Raw genomic sequence first — 26,918 nt, forward strand, 5'->3', positions numbered from 1 at the left:
GCCGCTCTGTTTCCCTACTTAAGGAGCACTTCAGCCTCTTTTCCTTTGCAGATGGGGAGCAGGTGCAAGTGGATCTAGGTCACCTGGCCTAAGCCCCACCCACTTGACGCTATTCAGGTTGCCGCTCTTTTTCCCCACTTAGCAAGCCCCACCCACCTGGTACCTTCCTGGTTGCTGCTCTTTTTCCCTACTTAAGGAGCCCTCCAGCCTCTTTTCCTTTGCAGATGGGGAGCAGGTGCAAGTGGATCTAGGTCACCTGGCGTAAGCCCCGGCCACCTGGCACCTTCCAGGTTGCTGCTCTTTTTCCCCACTTAGCAAGCCCCACCCACCTGGTACCTTCCTGGTTGCTGCTCTGTTTCCCTAATTAAGGAGCAATTCAGCCTCTTTTCCTTTGCAGATAGGGAGCAGGTACAAGTGGATCTAGGTCACTTGGCGTAAGCCCCGGCCACCTGGCACCTTCCAGGTTGCCACTCTTTTTCCCCACTTAGCAAGCCCCACCCACCTGGTGCCTTTGGTTGCTGCTCTTTTTCCCTACTTAAGGAGCCCTTCAACCTATTTTCCTTTGCAGATGGGGAGCAGGTGCAAATGGATCTTGGTCTCCTGGCCTAAGCTCAGCCCACCTTCTTAGCCCTGTTTCTTCCATCCTGCTCTTAACTCTTAGATCAAGGGCATCTCTCGCCTGGACGTCCAAAGCAAAGGGATGATGAAGAAAAGGGCAATTCCTGTTTGGACCTGTTCATACCAGGAGGACTCCGGGCCCGACCCCCTGCTCAGACAGCAGGTACGCATGCACCAACATGTGTTTACTCCCTCTATCCCCACAGGCCATCCCCACCCCCTCTGATCCCCCTGTGATGTTACCTTGTGCCCCCTCCCCTCTCGTACACATGTGTTGCCTGATTTGCTTGATTCTTCTACACTGCCCCCCCCCCTCCAGCCTACATCTGCAGGAGACTGTCCTGATACATTCTGTTTTCACCATCACCGTCTTGTGGCCAATGCTGTATTTGACTTTTATGGACTTCATTGATTCCAGGTGTGTTACCCTATCTCAACTCTCATGCTGGACTTCCTTTGCATCCTGTACTCGTAGTGGCCCTGAATCATGCTGTTCCCATCTTCATCTTGTATCCTGGATTGCAACATTATGTGTTACTACTGACTTCTGCAATTGTATTTGCTCTCATTTGCTCTCCCCTCTTGCTTCTCCTCTCTTTTTGACTGCTTACTTTCTGTTCTCTCCTCCTCTCCCTTTTCTTATCTCCTCCCCTTACTTTCTTCTATGCACTTACTCTATAAGATTTGTCCCTCGACCTAGTATGATAGTAACCTCGCCTGTCTCCTCCCCTCTCCCTTACTTGTCTGCTCCCCCCTCCAGCACTATCTGAAATGTCGTCAGGCCAAGTACAATAGTCGCTTGTTTTGTTCCTCCCCTCCCTTTCTGCACCCCTCACCTTTTGTTTTTCTCCGGCTATACCAGAAATGTTGTCAGGCCTAGTACGGTAGTCGCCTGTCTTTTTCGATTTCCTTCCCACTCTCCCCCTCCCTTCCTTCTCGATGTCTTAGCTCTTGCACTATCTGAAATGTCGTCAGGCCAAGTACGATAGTTAATTTCACATCTGTTCATGACCTGTAAGAATGTCATTGTATTTTCCCTTGTTCCCTCGCTTGCCTTGAAGTTCTTTGAAGCACATTGTGTATAGGCGCTATATAAATAGACTATCATATCATATCATATGCAGAGGATAATGGTTTAATGGTAAATCTGACAAAAAACAGAATTATGCTAGTATCCTGATACGATATTTTAATAAAAATGTCATTTTTTATTTAAGACTGCATTGTTAAAGTTTCTTGGGAACTAAATACAGTGTAACAATAAATAAAGTTATACATTTTAAGTTGATCTGCAAAACACTGATGTTGAGACGCAAATATTTGAGACCAATTAAAATTTCAGCTGGAATGCGTAATACAAGTGAGGTGTTGTTATATGTAAGTAACCCTCAAAGTGTCTGCGTTGTATTTGCCACAGCTCGTTACATTCACAGAGCATGCCATTGAGGGCAAGAATGGTGAATGAATGCATGGGGTGATAACAGCTTGAGTTGAAACAGCCTTCTATTGTTGAAGGCTAGTGAAATTGTTGTTGGGATTTATTGAGGCTGTGAGCCTTCTCCTCATGATTTCTAATGTTTGTACAATCATTTTATAATATTTGGATGGTTTTATTTTGTGTTTTAATGTTTAAGGATTATTATGTATTATTGGATACTGTTTTGAGATGCTTCATGGTTTTATGACCGAAATAAAGCTTTAATGAATGAATGAATCTATCCTTATACAACCAGAGAGTTAATTTCTGTCTGCATTTTCCTATTGCGAAATTCAGAATACATCAATTAGGCTCCCACAAGGGTACACTGAATCACCCACATCACCCACACCTTTTTTATTAGCAGCTCAAGAAAGACTTAGATGGCATTGAATTCCTTTGGGCAGTCAGTTCTAGTACAGTATGTAGAGGACATGTTGCTGGCCTCCCCATCATAAAATGCATGGCATGCAAGCAGAACACCCACGTATTGTCGACCAAATTGGCAGCAAAAAGACACAACATGTCTATGTCCAAGTTACAAATCTGCAGGGAAAGGTTACACTATTTAGGACATGACATTATATTGGCCACAGGTTTATAGCCGATTCCATGAAAGATGTCATATTTAAAATCCTCAAACCCCAGACAATTACACAACAGAGGCCATTTGTAGGCATTTTAGGTTACTGTAGACATTGGGTAGAGGGCTATACAGAAATAGTCAAACCACTGCTGCACTACACTAAGGAAACCCCACTGAAACCACTCCAGGCAGAGGTGGCATTCCATATTGTTAAGAAGGTATTAACAAGTGCACCTGCTTTGGGTCTACCAGATTATAAGAAGACATTTACACTGTATTTCCATTAAAGGAACTGATTCAAATCAGTGGTGCTTACACATACACATGGCCAATATCAGATACCTATTGCATACTATAATATGATATTAGACCCATTGGCAGCAAGAATTCTCCCTTGTCTTCATTCAGTAACTAATGTCATAGCAGTGCAACTCTGGCAAAACATAGTTTTGAGTTTCCATTTAGAAGTCGCAGTCCACCATTCAGCTGTCACTATGTTAGAAGAACAAGTTACTTACCAACTGTAACGTTTTTTCGATTGGATGTTCCTCCCACAAATTCCTCATTTTATGATAATCGTATCCCAGCTTCAGCTGCTTTGGAAATAATTTTCACTAGGGGCGCTGTGTTCGAGACCACGGAGTCGAAGTCCCTCGAGGGCCACCGTTGGGGGTAGTTGTCATCCGCTGTATAAAGGGCTCGAGCAGCGCCCGTTACCTCAGTTCTGTTTTACGGTGTTCATGGTCGCATCAGTTGATCAGGCTTTAAGTCTTTAGGCTCTTAAGGAACTCAGAGTGCAACTGGTGTAAACTGTACAGAGGGGTAGAATGGGAGGGTCGATGAGGAATACGTGGGAGGAACATCCGATCGAAAGAACGTTACAGTTGGTAAGTAAGTTCTTCGAATGGATTGTGTCCTCCCACGTATTCCTCATCTTATGATAGACTCCCATAGTAGTGGTAATTTTGGAGGTGGGAGTACTAGAAATTTTAATTATGGACTGAATGAAGGACAGCTTTTGCAAATAGTCCTCCTTGGTATGAAGTAGAGTCCAAGCAGTAATGCTTTACAAAGGTGTGCATTGACGGCCAGGTGGCCGCAGCACAAATTTCCTGCACCGGGACACCCCTCTGAAGGGCTGTGGAAATTGCCATGCCTCTGGTTGAATGAGCCCTTAATCCATCCGGAGGCTCTTTCCCAGCTATTTTATAGCATCCAGAGATTGCTAGAATTATCCATCTGGATAGAGTTTGTTTAGATACTGCAAGGCCCAATTTGTGCCTAGTATATCCAACTAAAAGTTGGTCACATTGTCGGAGATTTGCCACTCTGGAAACATAGAAACTGAGAGCCCTTTTTGGGTCCAGTCTATGCAACCTTTCCTCTTCCTTACTAGTGTGAGGTGGAGGATAAAAGGAAGGTAAGACAATCTTTTGTCACAAATGAAAATCAGACACTATTTTAGGAAAGAAAGATGGTTTGACTTTTAAAATAACCTTGTCCCTATGGAAAATCGTGTGAGGAGGCTTACAAGACAGTACCTGCAACTCACTTAGCCTTCGGGCTGATGTTATAGTGACTAACTAATTGTCTTAAGAGTGAGCAGTCTTAATGGACAAGAATGTAAAGGTTCGAAAGGAGCACTAGACTAGATTTAAATCCCAGATGGGCACCTGAAAAGGTGTCGGAGGGTATACATTGTCAACCCTTTCAAGAATTGAATGACTAAAGGCATTTTAAAATAGGACACCTCTTCCGAGGAGCGCTTAAAGATAGATAGCGCTGCCAAGTAACCTTTTACCGTTCCAACTTGGAGCCCCAAATTGGCTAAGTGTAAGAGAAAAGAAAGTACTGTTGGAGTATTACAAAGAAATGGATCCACATTCTTATCCCTGCACCAGTTACTGATACAGGGATTTTGTTGCTGGCCTTCTGGCCGAAAGCAAAATCTCCATTACGTCATCCGGGAGGTCCCAATCCTTATATCTTAGCCTCTCAGAAACCATGCGTGAAGGCTGAGTGTCTTGACCTCTCGATGGAGAACCCGACCTTCCTCTTGCGAGAGAAGATCCTCTCTTTGTGGAAGACGTATTGGAGGGCAGATGGACATGTCCAGAAGGTCCGGGTACCACATCCTCCTGGCCCAATCCGGGGCAATTAGGATCATGGTTTTCCTGAACTTTCTCAACCTGATTACGTGAGGAATCATGGGGACTGTAGGAAACGCGTAAAGTAGTGGAAATACCCAGTCTACTACGAACACGTCCCCTAGAGCTCCTCTTGGGGGAAATTCCCTTGAGCAATACAGTTCGCACTTCCGGTTGGCCCCAGTCGCGAACAGATCCACTTGAGGGGTTCCCCAAAGGGCGAAGATCTCTTGAAGGACTTCCTGAACTAGTTCCTTTCGTGGGAGACTGTGCTATGCCTGCTCAGAGCATCTGCCGCTGTGTTTAGCTCTCCGGCGAGGTGAACTGCCGATAGAGAGATTCCTTCTTGCATTGCCCAGAACCAGAGCTGCATTGCCTCTCTGCACAGAGGAAGTGATCCTACGCCTCCTCTTTTGTTGAAGTAGTACATGACCACTGTGTTATCCGTCATTATCAGGACATTCTTTCCCTGTACAGAGGGCAGAAAAGCCTTCAGCGCTAGTCTGATTGCTCTCAGCTCCAAAAGGTTGATGTGTAGTTTGGACTCCGATGAAGACCAACGACTGCTGATTGTCAGATCGTTGGTGTGGGCTCCCCACCCCGTGAGTGAGGTGCCCGTCACTACCGTTATCTCCGGCCATGGTGGCCAAAAAGGTTCCCCCTTGAGGATATTCTCCTTGCAAGCCCACCATAAGAGATCTTGAGCCGCTTTGGTTGGGACTTGTAGAAGATCTGACATCTCCCCTGAAAACTGGGACCATTGAGTCCTGAGGGCTCACTGAAGGGATCTCATCCTCAATCTGGCCTTTGGCACCAGAAAAATGCAGGATGCCATGAGGCCTACCAACCTTAGAAAGTCGAATGCCGGTAGATGTTGGGCATTTTGAAACTTCATTACCATCTGCAGAATGTGGTGAGCTCTCTCCTCGGGAGGCGAGGCTTTCCCTGAGGAAGTGTCCAGGATCGCTCCGATGAATTGGAGTTTTTGGCTTGGAATCATTTGTGACTTCTTGTAATTGAGGGAGAAGCCCAGACTGTGAAAGAAGTGGCAGGTCAAGGCCAGATGTTCTTGGGCTCGCCCGGATGAACTCGCCTTGATTATCCAATCATCCAGATAAGGGTAGAAATAAATCCCCCTTCTTCTGATACTCGCTGCCACCACCGCCATCAGTTTGGTGAAAACCCTCGGGGTGGAGGTTAGCCCAAATAGTAGAACCTGAAACTGATAATGAGAACCACCAATTGCGAAACTCAGGTACTTTCTGTGCTTGAGATGGATTGGCACATGAAAGTAAGCATCCTAAAGGTCCAATGAAGCCAGCCAGTCCTGAAGCTGAAGAGCCTGAAGGATCTAAGAAAGGGTCACCATCTTTAACTTGTCCTTCCTGAGGAACTTGTTCAAGCTTCTCAAGTCCCAGATGGGTCTCAATCCTCCGTCATTTTGGGGATGAGAAAATAGGGGGGAGTACCAGCCTAGCAAGGTTTAAATCTCCTGCACAAGGAGCGGGTCTGGAATTTTTACAGAGTTGGCTCCCGGTGGATGATCTTGAGGTCTTTGATGAAAAGAAAGACAGTAACCATGGGTCACTATCTCTAGTGCCCAGGCATCTGACGTAATACCCCGCCATTCGTCGAGATACCGAGTGATTCTGCCTCCCACCAGGGTTTTGTGGGTTAAGACATCAAAATGGCTTTGAAGCAGCTGCAGCAGTGGCTGAGGAGGTAGTAGCCGCTGCTGTGGTTTATCTAGCACCTCTCCCTTTTCCACCACAAAAAGGTTTTCCCTGCTGGCCTCTCTGCCTGGCCTGCCCCCTCCCTTTTCCAAAAGAGGAATAGAAGCGAAAGGGGCGACTCTTCCAGGAAGATGAGCCTGCGTAACAGTGTTGTTGAGGTTGCCTTATAGTGGCGCTGAGTGATTTTGCTGCTGCTTTCGAGGTCTGCAGTTTCTCCAAGCTCTCGTCCACCTTGCTGCCAAACAACCTCAAGCCGTCAAAGGGCATATTAAGTCATATAGACTGCATATCAGGTGCAAAACCAGATTTTCTTAGCCATGCGAATCTGCGCAAGACCGTGCTAGATGCCATAGACCTGCTTATACTATCCGCGGTGTCCAATCCTGACTGAAGGCATTCCTCCATAGCCTCTTTACCATCCTTCACTATAGCAAGGAAACCATCTCATTCCTCACCTTCCGGGATGCGTTCAGCCGCTGATGACATGCAGTCCCACAGGGTATAAGTAAATCTTGCTAATCTGCAAGTGACATTAGTCGATTTCAGGGCCATGCTGCCCGAAGTAAAAGCTTTCGGGCCCAAGCATCAACTTTATTATCATCCCTGTCTGGTGGTATTGATGGGTAAACTGATTGCCTAGTGGAGGTTGCAGCTTGAACCACTAGACTTTCAGGAGATCAATGTTTGGATAAATATTCTGGATCTGATAAAGCTGGCCTATATTCTGGTAGCAGTTTCTTATTTACTGCTGCAATTGAATCAGGAGTATTCCAATTCACCATTACCCTTTTTGCAGTGCTTTGTGAAATGGAAGAACAGGATCTTTTAAGGGACCCTCACTCAGGATATCAGTCATGTCATCCTGGTCAAAATCCGGGGAAGCTGCTTTCCAAACCATAAAATCAATGACCCTTCCCATAGGATTTCTATAACTGGGATCAGCATGATCTGTAGGATCTGGCCTTTCAGAGTCCACTTCAGGTGAAGTGTCTAAGCCACTGGCATTTAGGAGACAGTCATAAAGGTCTGTTATTTTAGACTGTGGGTCCACTAGTTCCTTAGGAACCTCTCTGGCTCCAAATCTAACTCCAGCTGGAGTGACATCCTCTTCAGAGGAATGTTCTTCATATATAGATGACATGGATCTAAAAAATTCCTGTCTAGGTTGAGGGTGGAAAGTCTTTTCAGGCAAAGAAGATGGAATTTGCCTAGGCATGGACAATGGCGTTGACTTGGGTCTTGGTATCAAAGAAGGCCTTGATAAAGGCGTTGAAGTCATCGATAGGGTAGACGCTGGCTTCGATACAGCTAACGGTGTCAATGTCATTTTCATCAGGGGTTTCGACACTATGGTCGTCGACGGTATCGAGTTGAGTTTCAGTTTCGACTTCGAATCCGCTAGCCCCGATTTATGCACCGGGGGCTTAGACTTAGTGCGAGGCATCGGGGAACTTTCTCTTGAAGAAACTCTTGACTCTTTTTCAACTCTTGCGTGTTTAGAGCTCGATTTTCCTGTGTCACTTTTAGAGTGACTAGAGGCATGATCACCACGCGGCAACTTCGAGGGGATCTGGGCCGCTTTCTTGAATATTTTAACCATCAAAGCCCTGAAGGCCTCCGATTTTTCTGGGGAATCGTGCTTAGACGGGTAAGTTACTCTCCTCTCAGAAGGGGGCGAGGGGGAAGAAGACCTATGATGTTGCTTTTTTGACTTTTTAGTCGAGGACGAGGAAGATTTCCTCAAGCGACTCTCCGATCTCGACCTCCCCGACTAGTGATGAGATTTTCTACCAGATTCATCCGAATCCTTTTGTCTTTTTGAAGACGTATATTTCTCCTCCCCCAGCGCCAGCTTACCTCTGCGTTCCCTAAGAGCCTTATTTGACATGACTTGACAGGACACGCACTCATCAACCCGATGGTCTGGGCTGAGGCACCAGAGGCAATTCCGATGGGGGTCGGTTATAAACATCTTCCTGCCACACTTCAGACATTTTTTTAACCCTGTCTTGGGTGTGGAAAGAGTTGAAGATGAAGACATTGTTGAAGAAATTCCTGATGAACCGTTCGTAACACGAAGCAGTTGTGTCGGAAAAACGGAACTGAGGTAACAGGTGCTGCTGGAGCCCTTTATACAGCGGACCCCCGACGGTGGCCCTCGAAGGACTTCGACTCCGCGGTCTCGAACACAGCGCCCCCTGGTGAAAAATGTTTCTGAAGCAGCTGAAGCTGGGATACGATTATCATAAGATGAGGAATACTTGGGAGGACACAATACATTTGAAAACTAAAACACAACAAATGTCCACGTCCCACTCAAACAAATATAAAATATTACTCTTAAATTCCTCTAATATCACCCTTACATGAAGTCCAGTACTAAACCCAGTGTCTTTGTTACCAGTCTCAACAGATGGCCGGTCCGATAGCGCAGTGAGTAGAGTGCTCGCTTTCACAACTGTGCAGAGCCTGCTGACACAGGTTAGAATCCTGGCAGGGCCAAACTCAGCCTTTCATCCTTCCGAGGTCGATAAATGAGCACCACACACCGTGGGTAATAATAAGCGGTGCTCAGATGGCTGAGGGTTCGTAGCGCTATATAAATGCTAAATTATTATTATTATTATTATGGAGAGCTACATGACAGTGAACATCATTATTGTATAACACCCTAATACACATTGCTGACTCATTATATTATGTGGATGGTTCTTGTTATAGAGACCAGGATGGGAAACCAGTAGCAGGGTATGCAGTGTGAACATTATCGGATGAAATGCAAAGTGGAAGACTGCACAATGTCATGTCAGTGCAGGCAGTGGAGTTGGTTGCACCGACACGAGCTTGCAAATTGGTAGATCAAACAGTGAACATATACATAGATTATAGGTATGCTTTTGGGTTGGCACATGATTTTGGTCAGCTCTGGAAGCAAAAAGGTGCCATGACATCATCTGGGCCACCCATAAATAATCATGCATGTCTAGCAGATTTACTGGAAGCGTGTCAGACTCCGGTTCCACCTCCCCTTGCTCCTCACCTGATTCTTCGGAGGATTTTTCCTTGAGATTAATCTTGGTCTTTGGAAGCTTCTTTTTCTTGCTGGAAGTCTTGTCCTTGGGGGTCCGGACCTTCTTCTCATGTAGATAAGGTCAATCTCCTCCGGAGGCCACCTTGACAGCTGTGGGAACCTGTCTTGGAGGCCTCCAGGGGGGCCAGCCTCACGTCCAGGGAAAAAGCCAAAGGCAGAAAAAACCCTGTGGATCTTGATTGTAGGAAACAAGGTTGTAAGTCCTTGGGAATCAAGGCAGAGTGCAGGAAACTCCTCTTAATAGCTGACTCTGAAGGTGGTTGATGAGGCAGAAGGATGGTCAGGTATTGAATATCAGAGACAAACTCCCCGATATGTATAAAAAAAAGGGAATGCAAGAATCTTTCTCTCCAGTAAGTTTGTATCAGAATAATAGAGAGTGTTCAAAGAAAAGATGCAAAATGAAGAATACTGCCAAGGAAAAAGAAATCAAAGAGATAAGAAAACAGAAGAAAGAATAGAAAGTAGTACCCAAGTGGAAGAGAGGAAAGGTAGGATATAGCGGTGCTGAGTATCAGACCCTAGAGCCAAGAAGAGAGTACCGCGTTCTGACTGCCGGCAGAGCCGAAAACAGCAGGGAACGCAGAAGGCAGATGAGGCGAGAAATCGCTGCCATGCACAGAAGGCGGCTGCAGGCGGAATGAAAAGAATGGCAGATAAGCCGAGCTCTAAGAGCAGGGTAGGCCGCGTACAGACAGAAGGCCATAGGCGGGGGAGCGGAAACGGCAAGGCGCCGAAGCAGGTAAGATGCAGACAATAGAGCCACGAACCGTTGGGAACTGTAGGTGGAAGTCTGGAACGGCGAAGCAGCCGAAGAAAGAAAGCAGCAGTGGTTAAAGTTCGAAAAGGGGAAGTCGGAGAGAGAAAGCGTGTAGTCCAATTAGGACTTTGATGGCTAAACAAAGGCGGCTACGAAAAGGCCAAAAAAATAAGGCAAGTACAGAGAGTAACGGAGCGTTAGCGTGAACAGACACAGATACAATGGAATGAACTAGGGGGCGGAGTCAGCTCTTATAGAAGACTCCGCCATGTTGGATGAGGACTAGAGCGTAGCACACCGCTTGCTAGTACCTCCAGCAATTCCATAACTTCCACCCCTGATTCCTGACAGTGCGATAATATCTCCAAAGTTAGTAGTCATAATACAACGTGCAGTCCATCCAACATTAATCTTGTAGGAATGCTTTAGTGGACTCATTAGCTAAACAGGCTTACAATGTTCATAGTCAATGAGCAAGAAGCAAACTTGCCATAATTCCCTGCCACAGGCAATCCATTGGTCAGCCGAGAATTATTCAACAAATCTGCTAAGAAACTTGTGGAAACCCATTCCCCTGTAAAAACAGCCTGCCTCTTGCTATAGCACCAAACCTGCCTCCAACAAGTACTTAAAAAGAGCCCTAGAGAGATGGTGGTGCAAAAATCATAATCCTGGAGATCTCACCAACCTCACATCTTTCCAAGCCAACCATAGGATTCTGAACTCTGAGGCCAAAGCTGCTTACAACACCACACCATCACAGTGGCCTCTAACAAGGGCAAAGACCTATTTGAGGTAGTAAAGCATTATACCAAGCCCTCACCTGAACCCAAGGTGCGAGCAACTCAGGAAAAGTGTGATGGAATCAACAACTTTTTTATTGGAAAATATAGAGAAAATCGAATCTAGATCCCCAGCATTAATTCCTCCCTCACTGACGGGTCATTCCCAGACACCCTCAAGACTAGTCTCATATGAACTCTTTTTGAAACAAATGACCCTAAACCCAGACAACCTGGACAACTAATGACCCATTAAAAACTGCCTGTTTATCTGCAAAATCTTGGAATAAGCAGTTGCTACACAACTACTTGCCATAATCAAACAACTATACCTCTTCAGGTTTCTGTCAATTGTGCAGCCTCGAGACAGCCACTATCCAAGTGGTGGACAATACCCTTAAAATCAAAGATAAGGATGCGTTATGCCTTCTCATCCTCCTTGACCTCTCATCTGCATTCAACCACTGTATCCTTGTTGAATCTCAACTATTGGAACTTTTGTTGTTGAATTGGAAACAAAAGCTCCAGAACCAGAAGGAAACAATTAGGAAGCATAGACCCAGCAGGAAACAAGAACCCCATGGAATAACTCATGACCCCTAACTTAATCTTCACTTACTTGAGGGAGGGGGACACCCCTAACTACCCATGCCTGCATACACCCAGTCCACTTAGGAGAATTAGGTAGGTAAGGACCTCTCACGGGATGGGCAAGGTGGGGGGTCCACCATCCTCTAAGCCAAACATCGCCAACCAACAGGGCGGGTAACACAACTGCATCACCTATATACACATACCACTAGAGTAACACAGAGGAAACTACCACTCCTCAACGTGACTGCCAACTAGGCAGACAAACTATAATACCAAACACACAGGCTAATCATGGATGTGGAGAGCAGAATTCCAAAGTTAAAGATGTCAAAAGAAACAAGAAGAAAAGAAGAAAAGGGGAAAGAAAAAAAAATATTTAAAAAAAATAATAAATAAATAAATAAACTTGCTAAACTAACTCTGAAAATCAAATTCTCATATAGAAACTCACACAACCATTTCTCCGCACAGCAATCCGCAAGCACTTCACCACATTGCAACAACAGACAAACAGCACATAACTCGCCACAACAGCACACTGGGAAGTCGCACCAACCCGAAAACCGCACTTAAGCTCAGCCAACGGTGCAAACTGAACTGAAGCTACCAACAGGGCATCAAAACTCTCACTCTCCTGTTCCCACTACACCCTATTAACCGCCCACTGCCCCCCTTTTAAAGATCCACCAGAGCACCTGGGGACCACTCTGGTGGTGGCGGTGCGCGGTACAAATATCTTTAACATTGACATTGGAAATGTGTTCTAAGACAGGATTTCTGTATCCTTTTGAAATCGTTGAACAGAATTCTGCTTGAATCTGGGGAAGGGGAATTCACCCAGATTAGAAGGAGAAATAGTTATCATGATGTCAACTTAACTGTTATATGTGTTGCTTTTGAACTGCCATATATTACTTTGTTGAGCTGGTGTAGGTACAAGTGTGAGGGACAGAAACCTTTTGTTAGACTGTTTCCTTTAGGTTTTTTTTAGGCATGGAAATCCTTGTCCGGGTAGGGATAGTGAGGTGTGTATCCAAACTTTTGAGTTAATAAAATGGCATAATTTGAAAAATCTTCACAAAGTTGTCTGCCTCACATTTCTGACCCCTCACATTAGTCCATTAGTGGTTGGTCTTTCTGATATTGTTGCTGGGAGGATGAGGTGATATCTTCCTGATTGGTGTACCCAGATGAGCCTCTTGGGGCCTTCAGCTGGAGATGGGGCTGATCCAAGAGGGCCGCTGAAATTGTCTTGCTTTAGCTCACTGAACAATCTTCCTGGCAGCCTCCATAATGTAAATTAATAGAAATGTTTTATTTCAGTAAGGATAGCTTTGACGCATTAAGTGCCGTGCAAAGGACGCACATTCATTCTGAGGAATTCATCAGTTGAAGCAAGACACAAGAGGAAAGAGGCAAATTCACTCACGTCTTGTTTTTGTATTGTACACTCATCTCCTTTAATACACGTGACATAATCCCAGCCTTAGTGTTATCAATTAAGGATTAATATACTGTCTATTCTATGTTAGTTTGCTTGGGAAACAAGTTCATGCACGTAGAGCTCTGCACTCTTTCCTTGCAGCTATACAATATTGAGTCCTCAGCACATGTTGCACTTGGCTGATTTTGGAAATGCAGAAACGGAACTGGGTCACAGCGAGTAGAAAGCATTTTTGAAATGTAGACTGTATAAATATTTACCGTTCAAATGTCTTCAGCATAGTCAACGCTCTTTCAGTACTGGAAATCTTTTCAAATGTAACATCCATAAATGTTTTCAACTGATTCTAAAAGAAAGCAAACAATGAAATGTGATAATATATCAATTGTGTAACGAAATGTGTTACAGGTGTTCAAAGATGCTGGTTAATGATTAAAACAACCACACTCACGCCAGGCTGCTTTACTAATTTAAAACAAGGAACACGTTACTTACCTGTAACTGTTGTTCTCCAGCATGGGTCTGGCATGGATTCACATGCTCAAGAATATTCCCCATCGTCAGGCTGGGAATCCGCGGTAAAGAAAAAATCAGTATCAGTTTCGTTTCTGATCTGTCTTTCTTAGTAGTAACCAATCAATGATCTCTGGGTCATACTGCCCCCAGCCAATGACTGCCCTCTCCCTAAGCCCCGCCTCTGGCAGCCATCTGTCACACCGCGCGCTCGCTCGCGTGCGCCACTTACCTGCTACGGGGATCCGGGTCCTCGGCCTCGGCAGTCTCCTCCTTCATGGAGACTCTATCCGCGGTGGCGTCTTTCCCCACGCCGTTCCGCGGTCCGTGGGCGCAGCCATCTTGCATGTTCTGCGCATGCGCGGATCGTCAGTATTCGACGTTCGCGCATGCGCAGTAACACGGACTTGCGTCCCGGGCCTCGCTTTGGCCCCGGACCTTAAAAGGGCTTCGCATGCACGGAGACAACACGTCTCAACGCGGTTGTTGCCGTGTATGCGCTGCTGGAGCCTGTTTACCTGTGCTACAGTCTCTCCAGTTTCCCCTGCTTAGTCTTGCCCTGCCTTGTCCTGCCTTCCAAATCTCCTCTCCTTCCTTGCTCCCTGGTACTTCAGTTCCTGGTTTCCCAGCCCTGTCTTGACCTTACCTACTTTCTGGTTTTGGGGTTCGGAGGGGTCTTGTCTGGGTTGCCTGTCTAGCCTTCTCCCTGTCTTGGCTCCTGTCCCGTGGGAATTCCTGGTCAGTCCTCCCTGTCCTTGCTGCCTGACCTTTTCCCTTCTCCTGACTCGTGCCCTGCCGGTACCCGTGCCTTACTGCCTTCCTGGAAGTCCCGAAGATCAGCTCATCCATCTACTGGTGTTATAAGGACTCACTCGCCTTCTCTGCCAGTGGAAACACTGTCCCGACATCACGTTAATGCAGAGAAGTGCCACCCGTGGCGTTGGGAGTTGGTCCATTGCTATCCTGTCATTTATTGTCAGGAGGGTGTTGGGTTGATTTCCCGCGTTACTGCTTCATCGGCATTGTCGCTCCGACAGACTGGCTGCCTCGACTCCACGAACCCCGGGAAGAAAAGGTAACCAGCGATCCCGTGAAACCTCGTTTAACACCATCCTCAGATTTGGTAGCATGCCAAGTGGCAGTATGACCAAGTGAAGAGCCGCTGAGGGGTAGGTGGGAGGGTTCGCATGTGAATCCATGCCAGACCCATGCTAGAGAACAACAGTTACAGAGAAGTAACTTGTTCCTTCTCCAGCATGGGGTCTGGCATGGATTCACATGCTCATGAATAAAGAATACATAGCAGTATACACATGCACAACCACGGGAGGTGGCAAAGGCTCAACATTAAGCATTACATCCAAAACTCAACATTAAGCAATTCTTACCTCCTCACCAGGCTCACCTTAGGCGAACAGGTTGGGCAGCACTGCTTGGCCGACCCTGGACTCCTCCCTGGAGTCCAGATCGATGCAGTAGAATCTTGTGAAGGTGTGCGTTGACCTCCACGTAGCAGCCCTGCAGATGTCCAGCAGGGGCACACCAGACAGGAACGCCGTGGTAGCAGTGATCGCTCTGGTCGAATGGGCTCTCGGACGGCCGGGCAGCGGTCGGTTTGCCAACCGGTGACAGTGCATGATGCAGCCGGAGAGCCATCTGGAAATGAAAGTCTTCGAGAGAGCCTTCCCTTGATTCACAGACCCAAAGTTCACAAACAGTTGTGACGCCTTCCGAAAACTCTTTGTGCGGTCCACGTAGAACTTCAGCGCTCTAGCTACATCCAGCGAGTGCAAAGTCCTCTCGGCCGACGTCGAAGGCGACAGGAAGAAAACTGGTAACACCAAGGGCTCGTTGAGGTGGAAGTCCGACGGCACCTTGGGCATAAAGGAGGGATGCGTCCTCAGCACCACCCTCGTGTCATGAAAAGTCAAGTATGGAGGCTTGCAAGATAGGGCCTGGATCTCTCCCACTCGTCGTGCGGAGGTGATGGCCACGAGTTTCCATGACAGTAACTTCAAAGGAGCCGAATTCATAGGCTCGAATGGGGCTCCCATGAGCCTGGTCAGCACCACATTAAGCTCCCACGCCGGGGCAGGAGCCTTCACCGGCGGGAATGATTGGAATAGTCCCTTCATGAATTCCTTCACCAGGCGATGAGACCACAAGGATGCCCGTTCCGTAGTCCTGGTATATCGGGAGATGGCAGCCAGATGTATTTTGATGGAGGCGTGAGCCAGTCCAGCTTTGGCCAGCGACAGTAGGTACGGCAGTACTTGAGGGGTCGTAATCCGCAGAGGGTTAATCTTCTGTGCACGGCACCAGACAGAGAACCTCTTCCATTTATGACCGTAACACTTGAGAGTTGAGGACGCCCTGGCTTTTGCAAGAACCTCTCTGCAATCAGCCGTTATATCGTACCCTCCAAACTATAGTGCCGCAGGAGCCAGGCCTGCAAGTTCAGCGACTGTGGGTCGTGATGGAGAATGGCGCCTCCTTCTCTGGAGAGAAGATCCGCGTCCGCCGGCAGCTTGACTGGTGGGGACGTTGACAAGTCCAGAAGGTCCGGGAACCAGATCTGCCTCGGCCACGCCGGTGCAACGAGGATCATCCTGCACCAGGACCTCTTGAACTGGTTGATAAGGCGGAGCAGCAACGGCAACGGAGGGAACGCGTATAGAAACAGGCCGTCCCAGGGGAACGAGAAAGCATCGCCCATGCTCCTCGGGTGTGGGAACCTGCTGGCGAACCTCTGGCACTTGGAGTTCGTCGCCGTCGCGAACAGGTCGATCTGGGGTTTGCCCCATCGTTGGAAGAGCCAATCCACTTGATCCTGTCGCAGTTCCCACTCATGGCATGAGCGCAGCTCCCTGCTGAGTGAGTCGGCGATGGTGTTTTTTATTCCTGCCAAGTGGAAAGGAACCAGAAACATCCCCTGGACGATGGCCCAGTGCCACAGATCCTGGGCCTCCTTGGATAGGGCTGGGGATCTGGTGCCCCCCTGCTTCCGTATGTAGAACATTGTGGTGGTGTTGTCGGTGAAGATCCTCACCACTTTGTCCTTGAGGGACAGAAGGAATGACTTGAGCGCCCAGAACACTGCTCGGAGCTCCAGAATGTTGATGTGGAGACACCTCTCCTCCGGGAGCCAAAGGCCTCTTGCGTGGAGATCTCCGATGTGGGCCCCCCAACCCTCCAGAGAGGCGTCCGTCGTCACCGTCTCCTGAAAGACGGTTGGGGTTTGAAAGTCCGTGCCTGTAGTGAGGTGAGCGCGGGTGCCCCACCATATGATCGCCCGACGGAACTCCTCGTCGAGAGGGATCCTGTCCTCGAAGCAGCCCGTCGCCTGAAACCAGCAGGCGTCAAGGAACTCCTGTAGCAGACGGATTCGAAGTCTGCAAAGGGGTACAAGGTAGATGCATGAGGACATCATCCCGAGAAGGGACTTGATGGACCTCACCAATGCCACGTTCGTGGCTAACAGGCGCCGCCCAGGATGGTCTTGGTCCTCTCCTCTGAAGGGGAGGCCAATTGCCTCAGTGTATCGAGCTTCGCTCCCAGAAACATTGCTACTTGCGATGGAACCAGGTGGGATTTGGGGTAGTTGATGGCGAACCCCAGCTCCATGAGTAACCAGACGGTCTTCCCCGTATGTTCGACGGTGAGTTCCCTGTCCTTGCCCGGATTAGCCAGTCGTCCAGGTAGGGGTAGATGTGGATCCCCTGCAGGCGCAGCCGCGCCGCCACTGGTGCCAGGCACTTGGTGAAAACCCTGGGTGCTGACTTTAATCCGAACGGTAGGGCTCTGAATTGGTAGTGGCGTCCCTGAACCACGAACCTGAGGAACTTCCTGTGCCTTTTTAGAATGGGGATGTGGAAGTAAGCATCCTGCAGGACCAACGACGAAAGGAAATCGCCTTCCTCCAGCTGTCCCAGCACGTGCTGGAGGGTGACCATCCCGAATTTCTGCGCCTTGATGTATTTGTTTGACCGACGCAGGTCCAGGATGGGGCACCAACCGCCTGTCTTCTTTCTGACGAGGAAGTACCTTGTGTACACTCCGGAGCCCCAGAGCCTCTTGGGGAGGAGCTCGATGGCACCTTTCTTGAGCATCGCCTTTACCTCCAACAGCAGTTGAGGGACGTGATTGTCCTTCCTGGCCACGGGAGGAATGCGAGGGCACTTCTTTTGGAATTCCAGCGAGTGTCCGTTGGCCAGGGTGTCCAACACCCAACGATCGGTGGAGATGGACTCCCACACGCTGACGAACTTCGTCAGCCGGCCTCCCACCGTGGTGCTTCGGTGGGGGCCCGACAACCCGGCCGGGTCAGTCTTGCTTGGAGGCGGCCTTGCCGCCTTGGCCTCCTTGGCGACGACGGCGGGATCCCCCTTGCTTGCCGCGACCTCTGTAGGCCTCCTGGGAAGAGGAGCGGGGCGCCTGGCGGTAAGTGGAGGAGCCACCGCTGGATCCTTTGGAGGCACCCTGTCTCCCTCCGGAGTTCCGAAAGGGCCGTCGCTGTTGAAGCACCCCAAGGGCCCGGGCCGTCTCCGAGTCGGTCTTGATGGCCTGTAGAGACTCGTCCACCGCCTTACCAAAAAGGTTGTTGCCGTCGAACGGCATGTCCAACACTCTGGTCTGGACGTCCTTGCGAAAGTCTGTCGCCTTGAGCCAACCTTGTCGTCGGAGGCAAACTCTGTTGCCCAGTTGGCGAAATCCGGTATCGGCAATGTCCGTTGCCACCGTTATGGCGTGGTCCGAAGCCACCTCGCCTTCCTGCAGAATTTCTAGGGCCTCCGCCCTTTTGTCATCAGGTAGGAAGTCTAGCAGGGGAGCTATCTTGAACCAGAGCTCCCTGTCATAGCGGGCCACGATCGCTAAGGCATTGGCCACCTTAATCGTCGTCGCTGCCGACGAGATGACTCGTCGTCCCATACAGTCTAACTTCTTGCCCTCGCTGTCCGGTGGGGAAGTGGTAGTTGAAGCCGCCGCACCCGCTGCCTTCTTCTTAGCCGCTGCTGAGACGACCAAGTCCGGCGTGGGCTGGGCCCTGAGGCACAAGGGGGCGGCATCGGGGACTCAGTACTTCTCGTACCTGTCCCTCTTGGCGGGTGTCGTGGAAGGGTTCTTGAGGACAGCAATCCCCTCGTCCCAGATGGCGTTGAGTAAAGGCACCGCAAGGACCGTTTTCCTCTTGGCCTCTCGTCGTTTGTACAGAAACCCCTGCTTTTTCTGTTCTTCAGGGCAGAGCTGGAAGAGCTCGGATGCCCTGGTTATCATGGCATGGAAAGAGCCGATTTCGTCGGCTGGAGACGCCCGTGGGGGGGGGTGCCGACGGGATGTCCGCTGTGTCATCGCCGCCATCATCGTCCGTCCCCGTCGCTGTATCCATCGCCATATCCTCTCTAGGGTCCGGCGAGGGGGATGAGGGGTCCATCGGTCTCGCAGGCACGAAGGGCGGAGCGGGGTGGACTCTCCTCTGCTTGTTCGGAGGGCTTCCCAACGGCCCTGGTTCTGGATCCTCCGTCGGGGTCCGTGGTAATCTCGTCCTTATCTCGGTACATAAGGATTGGATTGCCAGCAAAATGGCCGCCGAGCTATCCTGGGGCTCGGGCAATGGCTGCGACGGACGGGATGGCCGCTCCACGGGGCCCTGTTCGTCGTCATCGTTGCTATCTTCGATCACGTCAGCAGGGACCGTCTCCTGGGATCGAACCTTCTCGAACCTCTCGTTGAGGCCTATGAACCTCTCGTTGAGGCCTATGGACCTTTCGTTGAGGCCCTTCTCGGTTTCCACCAGTTCCTCCTCAGAGGCTGATTCCGAGTCTGTAATGGCCACCGGCCCCCCCTCTTTTCCCGCCGGGGGCTTCACGGGGGTCTTAGCGATGGGCTGGAAAGAGGATTCCCTCCGCGGTGGCAGGGATACTCTGGGCCCAGAGGGCGTTTCCACAGGCATAGTCTCAGCCGGCTTCGCCAGGGTCGCAGCGACCACTTCGGTAGAGGCCTTTGCCGGGTGGATCAAAGCCCTCACCACCTTAGGTGCGTCCTGGGCCTTCGCCTTGGGGGGAGGGTCAGCGCCTCGCTCCCCCTTCGAGATCGACCGGGTCCGCTTCCGCAGCCTACCCGGGTTCTCGGACTTCCCCTTCCCCGAACCAGAGCGCTGGCTCATGGTCGAACGTGCCGGGGAAGTAGTGCCCTGCTTGGCAACCGAAGAGCCCCACTTTTCAGTGCTTGACCTTCTGTTGGGCCCCCATCGCCGGGGCGCCCTGACAGGACTTAGAAACCCGCTAAGACTTCTTCTTCGCCTTCTCACCTGCTGTGCCCTTCTCCAGCCAGGTGACGAGGCGGGAACGACTATCTTGTTTGGTCCATTCCGAAAGGTTCTTGCAGAACGCACAGTCTTTCTCCACGTGCGTCTTGTCATCATGAAGGCGGTAGAGACATTGCGAATGCTTGTCCTCCTTGAAAACGTTCTGTAATCCGCATCCAGGGCAGCACCTGAACAGCTTGGATCCGGGCATCGAGCTTCCCTTGTCCTGGGCCATGTCCGTTGAGGTAGGCCGTAGATCTTCCGAATCCTCCAAGAAGTGTAAACTCGACGAAAACTTCACCCTTGAGGGGCGTAGAAGAATTACGAAACGGGTCCCCGTTATCAGAAGTAGAAACGGTGGAGCTTGAGGCTCGATTAAACCGAAAAAATTAGAAAATCTCCTGAAAAAGCATGAAAATGCAGCAAAAAACTCGAGAGCTAAACACGAGGACTCCCAACACTTGAGCGTGCAGTAAAAATCTGAGGATGGCTGCCAGAGGTGGGGCTTAGGGAGAGGGCAGTCATTGGCTGGGGGCAGTATGACCAAGAGATCAGTGATTGGTTACTACTAAGAAAGACAGATCAGGAAAGAAACTGATACTGATTTTTTCTTTACCGAGGATTCCCAGCCTGACGACGGGGAATTATCATGAGCATGTGAATCCATGCCAGACCCCATGCTGGAGAACCATTCTCACGCCAGGCTGCTTTAATAATTTGTTGCATACCCCTACAGTTTATTTCACTCAAGGTTACTTGCAGGCGAGGCAATGTTTGTTCCGACGTGGTGGGTGGGGCTGATTTACAAAGCTTTTTTTTTTCTATGGGGTTTTTACATTTATAAACGCTTTTGTAAATCATGCGACTTCCACTATGGCAACTGAAAACGAATCTCCTTTTCTCATTGTGTACACTGTGATCCCCGTTTCGTTATCTATTAATTTTGTTAAAAAGCTGATGCATATTAACAGCTTCATTCGAGCTCCTGTTTGTTACAATGCTTTTATCTGTTGGCTTTTGCTAGCACTGAATTAAAGTATCACAAAGTATTTACTGTTTCAATGTATTGTAGCACATGAGAAAAGGAGCAATCCCTGTAAAATGATTTGGGCTGCTCTGAACGTGAAACATGATTTAATTTGATTCATTTTGTTCTCAATATATGAAAGTAAACCCTTTTATTGTGTCCAAAGAAATTAGTGTAATTGTTTCCATTGAGGGCATCTGACTATAGTTGCCCCGGAGTGAACTGAGTGCTCATGCATGCTTACAAAACATTGTAGCTCTTTTGACCTGTTTTTGTGGTGAAGTCCACTTCTTTGTGATTAAATCAGCCTTATTTTGGGCGCTTTAGTTGACTGCAGAGTAGTTGTACTGAATATTAAGAATTGTGCATGTTATTTCTTTCACATGCATACATGGTTAACCCTCAAAATTGAGACTGGCAAAAAGAAGTAACACGTAGGACACGTGATAAAGATCACCCTGCATATGCCACAGTAATTATAATGCAAATATTTAAACATAATGTATTTCTTTTGGCTAACATCAGTTACAAATATCAAATATTACCAAACGAGGTGTAGAGGGCCACACAAAGCAGGACATAACAGTATCGTTGTCTGCTGCGCAAGATATATTTGCTAGAATACCCATGATCATGAAGGCAATTATAAAGGCAGTCTGTCAAACAGTGTATCATGCCAGGTGAGTAAAGTTTTCCAGTCATGTACAGCCCATGGCACCGAAGACCACATGCAGAAATGCAGTGCCTACCATGTGATAGTGCTGGTAGCCTTGTGTGCCCATGTCACTGTTGAGCTCCAGACAGCTATTAAGATTGTGGTTTGATATTGACAATCAACAACCTGAACATCCAGATCATCAAAGGCACTGCACCATCCGAAGTGAAATAACATAGCCAAACATCACATTCTGAAAACGCTTGTGGCACTTGATTATCATAATAGGGCATTGCTTGCTGTTTTCAGCGCATCAGTATTCAAGTGCTTTGAGGTTGCCGTGGTGCCTGGGTGCCCATGCGTGGAAAAATGAACCACAGCTTCCGGCATCCCAGGTGCCCGCAACATCACCACATCGGAAAATGCACAGCCAATACTCCAACAGAAGCCTCGGGCGAGCCGGGAATGAGAGAATAAACCCTTATGTTGGAGTTGTTGTGGGGGCCGACTATCGGCATCAAGCCTGCCCTCCTAGGTGCTATGCACATCAGCAGCCTGGAGGCCCAGTGTCTTGGGGTTTTGCCGGGGGGCAACCGGTCTTCTTGAACGGCAGGGCAGACCATACCCAGACCATGCAGACCCTAGCCACCTTGCTCGCACGTGGACCCCACAGCATCATGGCCTACAGGCCCGTGCTCACATGGTGTAGGCCTGCAGGCCTAAATGAGACACACACTCAGTCATTCCCTTGTGGAGTCTGCAGCCGGCCTGAGGCACGTTCCTGCATTTGCTCCTTTTATTAGTTTGGGCCATAACACAGTCATGGCCCATCTTAAAAGGGCAATACACCTGGGAGGGCCACAAATAACACTGCCCCTCTTAAAAGAGCAACACATTTGGGAGGGTCACACCACACTACTCCTTTTTCATAACAAACAAACGTTACGAAAAGATGAACTGATTTCCCCTCACCGCTCCCCCCGGTTACAGAACAATACTTAGTTCCACACAGAAATTATAGCATAGACAAATCCTGGAAATACCCAATGACACATACTGAGGGACACCAGTAATTGCAGAGATATAACACATATCAAGGACTCTACTTTATTTTTATTATTTGTTACGGCTGATAAAATCAACCTTTCAAAAGGGACCAAATAATACATCATTAATAATTTTATAAACATAAATTCACTTCCTCTTATAAATATTAAACAATTTCTAAAAATGTAAACATAACATATAAAACAACAAAATATATATAATTCCATAACTCTTCTATCTTCATAGCAACACAATCTATTATCTAGCATCACTCGCTGAGATTTAATCATTTAAAACTTCATTCTTTATATTTCGATAGTTTCAACAACTTCTTCCAATTTTAATTCTTTCAAATAATTTACAGTTGCATACCCCAACGTCTTAGAGTAGAAGTGATAAATATACAACCAGTCTTTGCATATCCAATTGTTTTAGATATCCTAATATCTCTTTGAAGTATATAATTCGTATAGTCAATAACTTTTCATACTCAACAATAATGTGTTCTAGTGTTTCAATTCTGTCAACACATATTGCTTAACTGTTGTAGAGGGTACCATTTTGACATTAGTTCTCTTGTTCTCCATAAATCAAGGCGATGGCGCAATAGTCCAGCACGATGCTGCAGACTTGGATATTTCAATAGATAAGATTCTACTGTTCCATAATTTTAATAGCAAATGGATTTTTCTTGAATGCTTTATATTTGAAACATTGCTCCCTAGTTTGAATCCAATCAAGCTTACATAATTTTTGTTTTGCTTTCCCCGGATTTTGGATAAGCAGTTTTTCAGAGATGTCAGCTTCTCGCAGTGACTCATGAGCCTTCGCCCTCCAATTTCTCTAAATACATCATTAGATTGTTCGACATAATTTGAAAGTATTGTCATTAATCCATTTTTCAGTTCATCCATTATACACTTCCTATATAACATACAGATCTTCCATTTATATTGAGCATAAAGAGACACCAATCCTAATTCAAGCCTAATCATCACAATAGGCACAGATGATGGAAGTTTTAATAAATTCCTCCAGAATTTTGCTTCTATTGTATTCCAGTATCCACCATCTCTTTTGGCCTTTGTCTTTGAACCATAAAGTAAAATCGGTGAAACTTTCTGTTGAATAAAAGACCAATAGAGGATGGATGGAGAATTAGCAATATCGACCACTTATGATGAGAGCCTGTTATATTAGGGCACTTGATTTTATTTGTAAAGATATTTCATATGGTAGATCTTTCGAATGGTTATTCACATTTACTCCCAAATATGTGTAGTTCGATACTATTTGCAGGTTATTTTTTTCCAGCAGCCATTGGTTACAACGATTCTGATGCTTCAATTACCAAATTGAATGATCTCTGTTTTTTTTTAACATTTATCGAGCTCTTATTGTTACCAGCATATTTCTCCAATTCTTTTAACATATTTTGTAGTCCCATTGGAGATTTAGAAAGCAACAACAGATCATCTGCATATAGCAACCATTTCACTACCCTTACCTCCAGTTTCGGAGGATCTGTTATCACACTTGAGAAACCATGACCCATGTCAAATATGAAGAAATTGAAGAGGGCTGAAGCAAGTATGCATCCTTGCTTCAGCCCTCTCGACGTTGATATTGGATCAGTCAACAGTCCATCGCTAGTCAATCTGACCTGGATCACAGTGTCTCTATGGAATTCCATAAGCCATTTCAATATGTTCCATGGACAATCATGATCCATCAACTTCTTAAAAAGAAGTTCTTGTGGGACTGAGTCGAAAGCCGTTTGGAAATCAACAAATGCCACATACAGCGGCTGCTTCATCTGCTGATGTTGTGCTATTATAGCATTCAGGGACAATAGATTGATGCTAGTTCCCAACCCTGCTAAAAAAAACAGTTAGGTAGGGATCCCTCAAATTCTTCTCTGTTGGCCATAAATTGAAGTCTCTTAAAACTAAGCGGGCAAACATTTTGCCCAGGCAGTGGAGAAGGGCAATGGGTCTCTATGAGACAGGATTGAATCTGTCTCCCTTCTTGAAAAGCGGTATTATAACTGAACTTTTCCAAGAGACAGGTATCAATCCTGTCTTCATAACATGACTAAAGATCTTGGCGAATATTGATGTCCACAGATCCGGATTTTTTTTATTATGCTACTGTCAAGGCCATCCAGGCCTACAGCTCGGGACCTACTCAATTTGGATATATAAAAGATTAGGCCTTCCTTGTCAAAAATGATGTTGTGTTTCCAGTTCTCACTATTCAGAATAATCTCACATCCGGGCACTGGTGTTTGATACATTTCTTGATAGTACCTACTCCAAATACACTCTGATATTGGATTCATCTGTACAGCTGCTTGCGACTTATATGTAGCTTCATTCAATAAGGTCCATATTCCAGCCGATGATTTTGATCTCATTTTACTCAGCATTTTCTCGCTATCTTGCTGGTAAATCAGAGCTCTCCTTCCTCTGACCCAGTTCTTGTAAGTCGATTTCAAATGTTTTATTTGATTATATTTTTCTGGGTGAAGGTAATATTTTAACTGACGAATTTGCCACCTTAATTCAGTTTCCTATTTTTCAAAATGTGATCAAATACATGTGAATGTCTGAAATTAACCTGCTGTATGATTGATTTTGTCTGCACATATTTTTTCATACTTGTAACATAACACCTCCCTCTCTGAGTTCTTAATGTGTTGTCAAGGTAATTCAAAGACTTTACTGACCATCTTATGTGGTTACAACCATTATTTGCAACAACTTGCCCTACATATTTGCTTTTAGTTTTTTTGACAGATGATTTATGCCATTTCCAGGTTAAACATAGTTGACAATGATCGCTTAATTCATTAGTATTTATATCCAAGGATTCAATCAAACCTGACAGCTCATGATTAGTAAACATATAGTCCAACGTTGCATTCAGTGAACCTCTATGCCACGTTGGACGGGCTGGAATATCACCCTTTGTTGTGCCGTTCAACATGTAAAATTGCCTTTCCTCCATCAGGGAGCTCCACCTTATTTCATCAGGTAAGTACTCTTTATTTAAATCAGCTGTCAGGTGAAGGTTCAAATCACCTGCGATTAAAATTAAATTGATGTTTCCTTCTAATGCAATACCGTCCAAGAGTGCGTCAATTTGTATAAAGAAGCAGTCAGGTGAAAGTTGCACTCTTTCCCAGTAGATGCTTATTAGGATCATGGAATAGTTACCTTTCATCAACCTTACCGCTTGAAAGTAGGGGGTTTCTAGATTGTATTCCTTAATCCTAAAGTTCCTGGCTCTTTTTACAGCTATCAGTAAACCTGCAATTGGACGGCCTTTATCCTGGAGTACAGCCGGTGTTACATACACCTCAAATCCATCCCATATTGGCTTGTCTGTGAGCCAAGTTTCTTGCCATAGTATGATATCATAATTACTTAGCTCATTTGTTTGTGTGTTTATGAAGTGCTTAAAACCCTGTGTATTCCAGGACAATAGCTGAATAACGTTATATGGCAAGGGTTGTTATGCCTCATACTGCTCACTGTACATATCATATTGTCCAGTGGGCAATATTTTAGTATTTGATATTGCCAAGCATTGCTGGTTTGCTCCAAATATTCGTAAGCTTTTTTTCTCCTCTCCTCAAGGCATTTCTACTTCTGAATAACTCTGATCTCTTATGAAATTGGACCCAATTTCTGGTAGTAGCAGCCTTTCACGCCAGATAATGTTCGCTATCACAGATGAACAAATAAAGAAGCAAGATCTTGTTAAATCGTAATCATTCAAGAATTTGACCCTGTCAATTTTAGTAGTGTTTATATTTTTCAATTTTGGGAGCTCTCTACAGATGTTTAATATACTTGATCTATTTAAATCAAATTGACCAAATGGTTGTTCATGGCACTCAATTATAAACCGATGATAATTCAATCTGCATTGCTGTACATTTACCATCGGTTTATTTCAATTTGATCTATTATCCATCATGGGTTGAATTTTCCCTGAATGCAAATTCTGCTCATTACAAGGTTGTGACAATCACTTTTTTTTAGAATAGCATTCAGATATTTAGGACCATTTAGGGTAGGTTTATATGATGAAACTGGCATCTGTTCTCTTTCAGAATGAATGATAGTTTCATCT

General features: G+C 46.7%; 1 protein-coding gene across 1 annotated transcript in view; it reads right to left on the reverse strand.

Moving 5' to 3' along the window:
* DNAH5 (dynein axonemal heavy chain 5) overlaps positions 1–26,918 on the reverse strand; it is a 4,235,244-nt gene that overhangs the window by 3,297,004 nt on the left and 911,322 nt on the right. Inside the window, exon 13 of the mRNA XM_069613779.1 lies at positions 13,493–13,578. Coding sequence (XP_069469880.1) covers positions 13,493–13,578 — 86 coding nt within the window. The remainder of the gene's footprint in view (positions 1–13,492; positions 13,579–26,918) is intronic.

This window comes from Ambystoma mexicanum, chromosome 5p (genome assembly GCF_040938575.1).
Source record: "Ambystoma mexicanum isolate Mex_15411 chromosome 5p, UKY_AmexF1_1, whole genome shotgun sequence".
NCBI classification, from domain to species: domain Eukaryota; kingdom Metazoa; phylum Chordata; class Amphibia; order Caudata; family Ambystomatidae; genus Ambystoma; species Ambystoma mexicanum.